This window comes from Salvia splendens, chromosome 2, assembly GCF_004379255.2.
Source record: "Salvia splendens isolate huo1 chromosome 2, SspV2, whole genome shotgun sequence".
Classification (NCBI taxonomy): Eukaryota; Viridiplantae; Streptophyta; class Magnoliopsida; order Lamiales; family Lamiaceae; genus Salvia; species Salvia splendens.
Genome location: NC_056033.1, coordinates 37,343,803 through 37,357,385, shown reverse-complemented (window position 1 = coordinate 37,357,385; position 13,583 = coordinate 37,343,803). Strand labels below are relative to the sequence as shown.

The following is a 13,583-nucleotide window of genomic DNA, read 5'->3' as shown; positions in this document are numbered from 1 at the left end:
TGGAAATTTAACAATAAATCAAATTTAGGTTAACCTCTTATTCGTTTTCGTATATTTATATGAAGATTTTTAAATTGTCTTCACACAAATACTCATATGTTTAGAGGATCTAATCATATAAAAACATCCAACCTTAGCATAATTTCTGCCACTAAATAATAAGTTCATACTTTCTGAATAGAGGATTTTATAATTTAACTTCTGCAAACATCGACAGCAGTTAATGAATGAAACATGTTTTTAGCATCTCAACCTCATCAGTAGGCTTATCTTTCCTGTGTACATTTACATGCCATTATATATATATAGCTCGACAAGTACCTTTCACTTTAAAATCTATACATACAGATTCCACATATATGTATGTATCTATGTGTGTGAGAGAGGCATGATTTTGGGATCTGAATCCTCTATTATGAGGATCCACAGAGGAGTCGGAGCATGGTGTCAGCAGCACCACATACATGTTTTCATGCATCAGACATAGCAAAGTCCTTATTTTACAGTGCATACACCATATCTACACTAAATTACATTTAAATCAAGAGTGGACTCCAATCTGTTTGTTTTCCCAGTCAACACTAGCTAAATATAAAAAACCCTACTAATTTCCACATTCAGGTACTGTATAATATTGTATTCCACACTTTAATTTAATTCATGAGGAGAGAGGGAGAAGAGAGGGTAAAAAAATGAATAACATGTAAATGTAGGTAGCAAAGAGTTTGGGCCAAGGACATACATGGTACCACCGATTGATTAAAGTGAGGGCATAATAAATAGATCATTAATTAAAAGTTATATCCGTGCAACTTTTTAAATTCCCATCCCTTATCAAATGACAACAAAAGAAAACAAATATAAAGTGTTTAGCCACGTGACAGATATGGGCATAAATTAAAGTCAATACATTCAATTCCAACATGTTTTCATTTCTTCAACATTTCATATTCTTAATTTCCATCAATATGAAGAACTTGTAATCAAATATCAGTCATACATGACATGATGAGTTGGATTTGATAGTTTGTTTACCCAACTTTAACTGTTGTATACATCAAATGTCACAAAAATTGTGGCGATCATGATCATTTTAGCATCTATATAAACAAAAATTGTATGTATATATTATTGTATAGGAAATTGGATATTCACTAAAGAGTGAAATTCGATTAATAAGGTCTCCAGCCCACATGCATTTAAAACACTTGTCGTTGTACTTGCTTACAAATTGCAGTTACTATCATTTACTGATTCTTATCAGTATCACCTAAAGCTAAAGGTCTTTCCTGCCCATACCATCACAGTAAATCCATTATCGCAATATGTTGTTTTGCTTCAAATTTCATTCCATTCACACATGCTAGTGTCCCACATGTACAAAAACATGACATGCAGTGCATTTAAAATGACTAGTTTGATTGATTGTGTTATAAATGAAATAAGGATCTTACATTTATGGAAGTGATTACAAATCTAAGCTCAATTTATAGCGTTAGTTGAGACATTTCTTTTGAACACAGAGATTAATGAACAAGTGTTTAGTGAGTTAGGTGAGGATTGAATAAAACAGGAAGAAGCTTAAAGTAGGAGAGATAGTAGAATAGGTAATTATGTCATTTGTCCAAATATGGAGCTTCATGCCCTAACCAGTAGCCACATTCAAATCAGTGAAACCAAATTATGCCCTTTGATCTAAATCTCTCATCCAAACACTACATATGTGAAGGCTAAAATCTCAAAGAATGCTCTAGATTTTGACATGTAATAACAAGGCAAATAAATTTTTTTTATTAGAACTCGAAATGTTAGGTTGAGGAGTAACATGTGGGCAATGTCCTATTAATAACAATGCATCATATGCAGTTTAAGTGATCGAAATGCATTTCCTCTATTAATGTGAGCATTTGAATAATGAACAAAAAAACCCCATAGACTTTACTAAATATACATGCAAACGGAAAATCCGTATGGAAGTCCTCTTCTCTCTCTCTCAATTTTGACATAAATCTGTTCACTTTGAGAGCCAATAGATGATAAGAAAAAGCGTACAAGCAGAAATGACAGCAGATAGGATGAGTGTGTCTCTTGATCGTTTTTTTCTGATTGAACCTGTGAGGATGGATCAGGTAACAATACAATCAAGAATGGGTTTTCACGACAAAAGATGCGCAGACAAATATCTATCGAGAAAATTACCTATTAGACCACGTATCACTGGAAATTTGTCTCCCAGTACCTTGACCTTTCCTTGAACGTCTCCAAACAGGGCCCTTTGCGAGCCCAAGACTGCTCTGGTTGATTGAGCTTGACTAATAACATCATCAATCTGCAGATCAGAGATTAAATGTCTTATAGTATAGAATTTGTCCAGGTCATGGCCAAACTATGACAAGAACATCGGAAAAATCAACAAGAAATTTTGCTATTTTGATTAGGAGAATGATCTAAGAGTGACCAAGTCAACCAAGAAAGTTAGCTGAAGACGTACTTCATCACTGGGGAAAATTTTCCAGAACTTCCTTGCAATAAAGAAAGCAGAACTAACAGGGTGTTTGAAATTTCTGATTGCTTGATGTCAAGGAGTTCTATTCCGGTATCATGAATTAGACAAATGAAGAATGGACTAGTCATTATCACTACCCCAAGAATACCCACACTTGGAGCTCATGGAAAATACTGCAATGACACTTCATAAAGGACATCTAATAGTTTCCATAGGGAAATCTCTATAAACCCTAAAGAATTTCCAACCTAATCCAATGGTCCCACCAGCTCACTATAGCACAAAGAAACATTTCACAGCAATATGTACCAAGCAAACAAAATAATCAGCAGTTTAAGTCTTACATGAGACATGCTCCCATGTATAGCAGCTCTCTCCCTTAGTAATTGCATTCTTGGAGAGACGCTCCCAGAGGCCTGCATAAATTCAATTTTAGTTCAAAGAGGCACCAACAAGTTGTTAATATTCAAAATCAGGTGCTCTCACCTTATATTCACTGATATCATCCCGCACAGAGCTAAGAAGTTCAGCATGTTCCCTCTGGGAGTTAATATTTCCCTTGATTCGCCTAAACTCCTACAGAAATGTCCGAAGATCACTTGAGTCGGTACAGTAAGCAAAATTGCAGCTAGAGAAGATAAAACTTTTAATTACATTGTCCAACTGAACTACCATGGACACTTTTTGGATTTTATTTTTCTTTAGTCAGATTGTATCCTAACAGTGCCGTGGGCTGTATTTTATCACCTAGGGCTCCCTGGCAGCAAATATATCCAGCCAAGATGTTGTCATATGTGATACAAGCATGCCTTTCAAGGGAACTTTTGCCACTTCAGTGTGTCAATTGAAGGGGAAAATCATCACATTTGGTAACAACTTGAGAATATTCCACCACTAGGGAGCTCTACTGGTTAGAAACCATTAAGGATGCAGTCCACAGACAAAGAGTTTGTGTAGTATTTCCAAGTACGTCATAGAGTTAGGTGGACAACAGCACAAGTTTTTAGCAAAAATATAATAGAAGCAGAGGCACATAGGCAGACAAAGCCTTGTTCAAGATATATACTGCAAAAGTCTAAGAAAGTTTTGGTTTCATGCTACATGGGATAGATTCTAACCTTTGACATCCCATATTATTAGTGAATATAAGTACAGGAAAACAACTAAGCACCGAGAAGTTTATTGCATGTGTAAGAAAAACAGAGAGCTTCATTTGGATGAAATCGAGCAACAAACGAATCAAAAAAATGGGAAAATATTTCAAAGAAGTGAAGCAACATAACTGGCAGCTTAGCTGATATTCAATCCATTTACATAATAAACCACCATCTAAGTATAAAGATAATAATAATGACATGACTGGCATATAGTAGTACAGCATAAAGCTTCATCAAGCAAATAATTATTTAAGAATTCTGGATACCAATGCTGCTGAGAATGATTGTAGCACCAAATTGACAAAGAGTTAAATTTCAAGTGAACGAGCCCTATCAACAAAGTATTCTGACTGGACAAAAACCTTGTCAATTATTACCATTTTTCTAGTTACTGGATGGAAATGTTATATCAGAAGTATCACAGAAAGAAAAAACAATAAAAAGATTGCATACTACCTGTGTAAATTCGTGCAGTATGTCTCTGTGCCTGGCAAGCTTTTGTGTAACTGAAGTAGTAGGTGCAGCAGATGTAGCACATCGACTCATTGAATCATTTATATCAAGTAGCTTCTCTAGCAAGGACTGAATCTCCATTTCCATAGACTTCCATGACCTGCTGGATCCAAGAGTTGGTGAACCAGCATCTACATTACCTGGAAGCCCATTAACCATAAGAACTGCAAGCCTTGCAGGAATTTGTACTACCTATAGGGAAAAAAGACTATGGTTCCCAAATAAATGGGTTATTCAAAGGGAAAAGATCTTCAAATCCAAACATGGCTCCATTACTTTCCTAACCATATCCAACCATTCAGAAACAGACGCTAGTGTTCAAAGATATACTCAACATGTTACCATGGAAATCCACGCATCTGTCCAATATAATAATGATGTAAGCAATAACTTATTTGCATCTGCAACAGAAAAAACTTGCAGAGAGGTTGGACAAACTCAGCGACTGGTTGCTAGAATACCTCACAACACCAAGAACTATTAATGTGAAGATGTTCTTTATGAATATATGTTTATTTAGCATAACAGCTGTTTTGGACATGCTCAAGAACGCTGCGTCTTTCTATCAGAAGGAGCTGCACCAAATGCACAATAGAGTAAGACGGGCAAGCAAACTACACTGCAGGCACAGAGGCTATAAGAATATAAAGATAGTTAACTTGGTTTCACCTTCATTGAGGCTAAGATAAGGAAACAGCGGGAGGTTTACCACATACTACTATATATTAGGCTGACAAACAAAGAGAATAGGTTTCACAAGAATAATTTTCTAAGCTCCAGTTACAGCGGGGGGGGGGGGGTGACCAGCCCAGCAAACATGAAGAAACACACCTTCTAACAATATGCATCAGCAACTATATGCTCATATGCAGCCCATTAAGCTCATATGCAAACATTGCACAGGTATAGCTTCCGGCATTAGAATTTTCAGTTAAGTGGAAGTTCTAAATATCTCTCATCTAGACAAACAGAACAAGCTCGTTATATTCTTCCATCCTACATAACACTGTTAGATTACTTAATTTCTCTGTCAGTAATTTAGCTAAACCCTATGGCTCAAATTCCCAAATTGCACATAAAATTGACGAAACTTCATCTACGAGTGCTAATAAACAGATCCCCTATCAACAAGCATCCACAAGTCCATCAACAGACACGTGCAGTGCTTGCGAAAACAAACTAAGATTGTTACGAACAAATCAAAATCAACGGTGATCTGAACCACAAATCGCAGATTTTCTTCTTGTTGTCAATTTATTCCACCATAACATAGGCAGAGTTGTAAAATCGATCCATTCATAAACTCAATTTCCCAAATGCAAATAGATTAAACAGCCGTATCCTCGCATTACTATCAGAAATCGCAAAAACTAAATCATTTCTAAAAATCAAAATGGCAGCATATCAGCCAAGGATGAAGAGAGAGTGTACCTCCATGAGTGAAGCGAGCTCCGAGCTTAGCATAAGAGGAGAGCTTGACATCGAGATCACCTTCGATCTTCCGAGCTTCTTTCCGGAGCTCCTCCCAACCCGATTCCTGCAAAGCGTCCATATTCGGATCGAAATGGATCCGAGAGGCGCTCAGTCAGTAAAGCTAGTGCGTGGATCAGTAATCCGAATCGGATTATCGGATCCGAGTGTGCGACAGTTGAGTGTCTACCACTGCAGCAGCAGTTGATTCAGAAATGGAAGAGGGCGTTGGGTTTTAGCGATTTTTTTCTTCTCCTGTTTTTTCATTAAACGGTAAAAGTAAACTTACATTATCACCCCTGTATCTTTTCAAGCTCATAAATGCCTTAATGAGCTTTGCTTATTTACCACGACTACTAATTAAATTCAATTAGTATATTTAATTTGTTTTAATTGTGTTGATGAGGGAAAATTTATTTTCAAAATATTTGGTCAAGATCAAGGTCTCAGCGGAGCTTCTCACAATTTCACTCTTTCGTCGCATATTTATCATTGATACATAACGCGCTATTTCATGAGTTTCTTGTTTTCTCGTATCTCGTCATTGAACTCGCCTATAATCTCATAAATAAATGGCATCCTATCTACTAGGCTACTAGATGAACTCTTGTCTGATTGAATATTACAATTATTATCAGATGAAAATCTCAATATTTTCTTTGTAGGGATCTACTAATTTTAGGAAGATATTAAGGTAATTATAACATAAATGTAAGAAATCAGAAGATAAATAGAAGAAAAAAACATATTTATCATTTTGGGATGTCCTTTAAAAGTAAACTAATTCTATTTAAGGAAACTTTTCTTTCTCTAATGAAATGGTCCAATTCACTGATTACAATACTTCAATCATTTTTTTCTTTCTCTTACTTGTTTTACTAATTGTGCATTAAAACCTGTGTCGTTTCAAATATTGTCTATTTTTATGGACGAATGGAGTATACAATATTCGGCAGAATTAAGATGTGAAATGAACGAGAAGAGTTGGAAATTATAGATGGGGGTATAAGAGGAAACGGAATGCTCTTTAGGCCACTAGTTGTCGTGTTTATAAACCGCCCTAAAAATCCGTTCATCCTTATTTTCTATCTGCCATGTTAGTATTTTATCTTCCAACTCCAACACATGCAATACCGCCTCAAATTCTGACCAAAAAATCAGCCCCAACTTATTTCACTACCATTTTTCATTTTTGTGTTATCAAATAAAGTAAATAGTGGCGGCTCGGCGGTTCTATCATCCAATTCCCTGCAATAGCGCCGATAAACCCATCGGTGGCGTAGTGGGGGGTAAATTGGCGCTATCGCAGGAGCCTTACAAAAATTAAAATTTGAGACAATAAAATCATAAAGAAAAAAATAGAGTATAAAAAATCTAAGAATGGTAAGTGCAATAGAAAAAGTGGAGGAAGGGAGAAGATTGAAGAGGGGTGCGCAAACGCACCAAAGGTTTTACAAATTCAAAATTGTCTTTCTTATGAAAACATGCATGTGTGACACACAAAACTACGGCATGCAGATGAAATGAAAATGAGTAAACAAAACATATGATTGTGACTTGGAAAGTACTTTAGTTTTGATTGGTAGTTGTTATTCTGGGTAATTAAAATTTTCTAATTCCAATCTCACAAATACTAGTAATAATATGCTATACGAAATAGTTCAAATAATAAATTAATATTACTATTTTTTAGTATATAAATAAAATTTGCACTTAATATGGAGTATTAAATTCGTCTATATTCTATCCATCAATTGAAACTAGTTTCAATTTTTCTTTTCAATTTGGTACTGTCTCTTTTCTTTTATACTTTATCCATATTTTTCTTTTTCATTCTCTTATTTCACCAATTGTAAATTAAAAATATATCGTATGAGATTAATTTTTTATATACACATAATGAAATACATTTTTTAAAACTTTCAAGATTGTAACCACCCCATTTAAAACGTACTAATTGCATCACAAAGAAGCTAAATAAGTGATGAGTATCTCATTTTAGCTACATTTTGCAATTCTATTTTTCAACTGCCAAGTCAACAAATCTCATTTTAGCCACAACATTTGTTATAAAACCAGTTTCATTTTAGTTTCATTTTCAACACAAATTTTAATTTTAATTTTAATTTTATACTCCCTTAAAATACCATAAATCACTACATTATTAAAATACTAAAACTAACACTTCCTCTGTTACACTCCTAAATTTCTTCCACCGGGGTTTTGTTGGAGCCGGTATATATAGGCGAATTTTATTAAAAAATAAATAAATAATTTTGTATATATATAAAAAAAGATATATTAAAATTGAATAAAAATCATAAATAAAAAATTTTTAAAAAGGAAATTGCTATGCGGTCGCTGCATCACCCAAAATAGGGCCGCAAAAATGGTCACATCATTCGCTTAGAGCCGCGTTTGCGATTGTGTTAGCGGTCACCCTTTGATTTTTCGTTTGCAATAGGGCCGCGAATGCGGATGACCTAAGGAAATCAAATTCCAAGTTACTAATATTCCGTATAAGCAAGAATCATATCGTAGAGTTGGTAATCTAGAACTTCTTTTTTTTTTTAATTATAAACCATAAATAGGAATTGATTTATTAAACGGAGAAATAGACTTGGGAAACGCTGAAACGCAACAGCTTGTAAAGTGAATGTAAGTACAAGATAATAACATTTCTCTTATTTCATGAAAATCCATTGCATTACTTTGAAGTCAACGTTGAACACTATGGTCCGGAAACACTACTACAATTTATTAAATTCCACCATCAAAAGTTGGTATCAATTATAATCAAAATTAAATTATTGAATACGGCAACTACTTTTATTATTTTACGAAGACTTCTGAAAGTGAAATATCTATAACAAAATAAAGTCAATGAAGTTATAATTGTTTTAATTACAGTATCATCTTTAACAGTTTTGTGATTACAAAACTACCAAAAAAAATTTCGACGTGTCATTGACTATTTCAGTATTTCTATGCATTCGAAATGTTCAACCAAGACAAATTGACCATGTTGATGATGAAGTGGAAATCGAGATGGAAAAGGAAATTGAGAGTTTCGTCAAAATTTTGGAAGTTTCATAAGTAACCTTTGTCGAGTTCGCATGGCCATCCCCTACGTGGCGCGCCTGTAGGGGTTGGTAGCGGAAGCGTGCAAACAAACGGATCACATAATACGGATCTATTTAGCAGATTATTTAGACAAAATCTATTCGCGTAATTATCACATGTATCATGCTCATAACTTGAATTACATACATGCTTTAGAACAAATAAATCTTAAAACATGCATACTACGGAGTTAGCCAATTTACCTCGTTGATTCTCCAAAGAATCGTCGATTGCTTGCGCCTTCTCCACGATGATCTTCAATACTAGACCACAGATCTTCTGACTGGTGTCCCGAACTGTATTCCGACATCAGGGTGGGCTGATCTTATCGAAACACTAGGACTCGAATAAAGAAGACAGAACTTTCTCACGGAGAAGGAGCTGAAGAACTCACGGAGGAGAAATCCTTGAAAAATTCGTCCTCTTCATCATAATAGAAGTGGACGAAATTTTCATAGTGAAAATTAATTAATTTCTGTCTCATTTATTCTCCTATTTATAATAGTTCATATTGGGTCCAGTCAGGGATCTATGGAAGGCTTTGGATATGAGCTTCCCCAATTAGCTTTTTACTAATTAAATTGAACCCACAATTTAATATAAGCTTATATTGGAATATTACGAGCAGCCACTACAGACGTAATATTGAACTCCCCATCCAAATCCGAAATTACAAGTAATTCGGGTTTCCACTTTGTTTATTATTCATTTCTCGCGCTTAAGATATAAATGCCCATTAATTAATTAAAGTCTGCTATGGACTTAATTAATTAACATCTTATTAACTCCAAGAGTAGACTTAGCAAGAAACACTTATTTATTATTCATAAAGTAATAAAACTCCAACTGGCCAGTTTCCGAATAATAAAACCTTGTTCAAGCTCCTCTTGAGGACATTATCAAACGAGACTCACCTCGTGCGCGATTCAACATAATAGCAATCCTAGCACCGCTAGATAATGATCACCACTACCCAATATACCTGGATCGTTGGGTGACGAAAAACCCGCACCTTTGGTAAGTCAAAGTAGTAGATACTCAATATCGTATGCTCAATGCTAACGTACATCGATTAAGAAATAGATATTTATCAAGACCTCGTCTTTCTGTAGATAGCATAAAGACACGTCTTGCTGTTAGATCCATTCAGTGCCATACCACACCAACGTCATCTTATTTCAATAAGGCTTAGAAATAATCAGACTGACATTGCAACCTTTCACGATAGGTAGCCAAAACCTATCTAGGTTGTGAAATTCTTCTTTTTCTTTTGCAAAGCATTGCATAGAACCGACTGTAGTTACCTTAAAGTGGACGACGCCCACAACCAGTCTACTAAGCAAAAGACTTAGGCTTTATTTACTTCTTATGCATTTAAATGTTTATAAAACATCTTATAAACGCAAAAGTAAACACAATGTAATAATATACTGATTCTATTCGTGCAAACTGCTCGAATAATACTGAATCGGGTTAAAAGTGGATTGTAGAGTTTTTCCGTATACAAGCAAAATTCCTATTCGTGCGAATGTGCTCGAAACATGCTTTTCAGTATACTAAACCCTAACAACGCCACCGTCCCGCATTCTGTCGCGGAGAGACGGAACGCTCGCGCGACGCGTTGCGGCACACCGGCCCGTCCCGCGACCCGTCCCTGCGAGACAAGAGACGGGTTGTCTAGCCACGCGCCATGGCGACGTGGCGCGACCCTGTGCCATGCGTGACGCCCATGCGCCGGCCCGCGAGTGGGCGTCGTCACGCGCTGACGCAATAAATTTTTTTTAAAAAAATAGAATTTAAAAAAATAAAAAAAAATTTGTAAACGGTAATATTACCATTTATATCGGTTTTTTCTTTTTCTTTTTATTTTTTAATTACTTTTTTACTCTATAAATACTTCTAATTCATCCTCATTTCACACACAACTACACATCTATTTTTCCTAAATCATCTCAATTTCATCTCCAATTTTCATCTAACATCTCATCACAAAATATCCGGCGACGGCAACTCCGGAGGTGGAGGCTCCGGCGGGTGGGATCTCAACGCGTTCGGCGATTGGGAGACCATGTACAACACACTGGGTGGTTCCGGTTCGTCGACGCCGGGCACCCAAAGTTTGGCAACGCCGGGGGGTACCAACCACTCAATTTTGACGTGGATGCATATGCCCGTCCCTCCGCCCCGCGGTATTCGCAGGGATTATCCCAGATTCGGGAGGATTTTCCCGTTGAGCCCACGCCGGGAGTAGGCTGAGGCGGGGGAGGAGGAGGAGGAAGAGGATGAGGATCTAGGCCGGCATCCGTATAGCAACAACGAAACGATGGCGGTGTACAATGCCTGGATTTCCGTCTCGTACGATCCCATCGTCGGGAATCAACAACCCCGGAAGTGCTTCTGGGAAAAGGTCGTCGAGACCTACCACCAGATCAAGCTGAAAGGGTCCTGCAAGCGCACATATAAAATGCTCCGCTCTCACTTTGACCGAGTCGACTGACAGGTCAAAAAATTATGCAGCATCTACTCGACCGAAGCGGCGCACTACCAAAGCGGTGCCAGGGGAGCCGACATTCTGAGGGCGGCTTTGCGCGTCTACAACCAGAACACCGGCAAACAATTCAAATTTGTTGATGTTTGGCAGGTCGTCAAGGACGAGGAACGGTGGGCCGGTGGTGTCCGCTCCAGCTCGGGCTCAACCTCGAAGCGCACGAAGCACACGACGAGTGGCCAATACTCGTCTGGTGACACCGGTGAGGGTAGCGACGCACAAGAGGCTGCCTCCCATGAGTTTGCGGGTACGGCCGGCGATGACGGGGGATCCAGTCGTGGGCGCCGTCGGCCGCAAGGGACGAAGGCGGCGAAAGCGGCTAGAGCGAGGAAGGGCCGAGGCGAATCAAGCCAGGCGGCCTTGGGATCGGGCTCGGGGGTAACGCTCGAACTCCCTTATGGCCATGTACATGAGCGCCACAATGGCAGACACTTCCCGCTTCTCGCCCGCCCAATACCAAGCCTGGTGGAACGGAATTGTGTATATGGCAGCACAACTTGGCCTTCCGCCTCCTATTGCACCTCCACCGCCTTCGGGGGATGATTCGCCGACGGAGTAGTTTTTTTATTTTCTTTAAATTAATTTTTTAGGATTTTAATTGTGTGTGTTTTTTTAAAATTTTAAGTTGTAATTTTTTTATGTTGTGTGTTTTTTAATGAAGTGTGTTTGTTTTAATTGAATTGGGTGGAAATAAAAATAAAAAATGAAATTGAATGAATAGTAATTTAAGGGATGGTTTAAAGGACGATTAAGGGACGGAGGGTTGCAGGTTCCGTCCCTTAGTTAATGGATGAATTAAAAAGTACAATGAGACCCTCAAATAATAATTTAAGGGACTGTATAGAGACAACGTAATGGATGGCTTAAACGACGTTGCCTCAAAAGTTGAGTGTACACGTAAAAATTGGTCAGAAATGTTTTGAGATAATTTCAACATTATAATCGTTAATGGGGTTGATGTTTTAATTAAAACGATGAAAGCAAATGTTTACACTGAAAATGTATCTATGTGTCATGTTTCCTAAAACAATTAATCTAATTTTAACCAATACTCCATTTGCCTCAAGTTATATGCATCATATTATGGTTTAGAGCTACTTGTATACATCCATTTTTGGCTAAAACTTTAATACTATCATAATTTTTTTTATCTTCTTTTGTGACATTTTATTATCTTTCATATTTATTCTCTTTCTAAATAATTTTTAAATATTAATTCTTAATATTCATATCCAAAATAAATGTTGTAAGTAGCTTGAGACGAAAATAGTGGAGTATTTCCTAATGATCGATGTCACTTCCCATTTCTTCCTCTGATAATTATTTAGGCGGGGGCGGATCTACTAAAGGCATAGGAGGGGCATTTGCCCCACCTCATATTTTCTACTCCATGTATTATGTATATATTACCAATTGTAAAATTTATTTCTTTTAATTTCTCACTAAATATCCCCTCTTTAATTTCTTAAATTTTCTTCATAGATAAGATTGTTCCCCCTCCCTACAAATTTTTGGCTCCGCCCCTCCTCCCATGTGAGTAAGGCAAATTAATAAGAGCAAATTAGCTAAACCCAACTCTTAAAATTTCCAAAAGTTCCAACTCCCCAAAATTGACTAGTAATTTAGTTTGAAGTTTCTAAATAAAACAAAAGTAGTAGGGCATTACTTAATTTCTTCCAAATTGTTTGTATAAGATTACATATGAGAGTTGCGAGTTGAGAGTGATAGGCTGGAGTCTTGGAGATATTAAAAAGAAAAATTGAGGGCAATAGGCGAAATTCCAGCCACAAGCTTTGAACAAAATGGATTTCATATGTGGAAGCATTATCAAGTCGGCTATTGGGGCCCTACCCACCTTTGAAATATTTGGTCGAATTATAAACTTTATAACTTAAGAAGAAGAGTACAACTCATGTACGGACTTTTAAAAGTAACGACTACTTTGGAAACCTCCAAGAGTTACACCAAATATTTTTATATCACATAGTATTATACTAGTACTATTGTTTTAGGTGATGAACGAAATTTTATTAGATGATATATAGATAAACTTAAAACTAAGATTGTTTGTCTACAGAATCAAGCGTATTATCAGTTGCTAGATCATCTACACTTAATTATATACTTATTTTTTATAGGTAATTTATTGTGTTCTTAAAGGGGCTTTAAAATTGATAGGTAATTTATATTACTACTAAAATCCTATTATAGCAGGCCATAATATCAATAAATCATTTTCCTAATATGAAATGTCTAGTTTAATACT

The 13,583-nt window shown here is 36.6% G+C and overlaps 1 protein-coding gene across 1 annotated transcript; it reads right to left on the bottom strand.

Moving 5' to 3' along the window:
• Positions 1-1,768: 1,768 nt before the first annotated feature.
• LOC121765725 (Golgi SNAP receptor complex member 1-2) lies at positions 1,769-5,924 on the bottom strand. The gene is made up of 6 exons (XM_042161936.1): positions 5,608-5,924; positions 4,120-4,316; positions 2,993-3,082; positions 2,851-2,922; positions 2,200-2,329; positions 1,769-2,112 (listed from the first exon to the last, which is right to left on the bottom strand). Exons 1-6 carry the CDS (start codon positions 5,726-5,728, stop codon positions 2,015-2,017), a joined length of 708 nt encoding a protein of 235 aa, XP_042017870.1. The 5' UTR covers positions 5,729-5,924; the 3' UTR covers positions 1,769-2,014.
• Between the last annotated feature and the right edge of the window lie 7,659 nt (positions 5,925-13,583).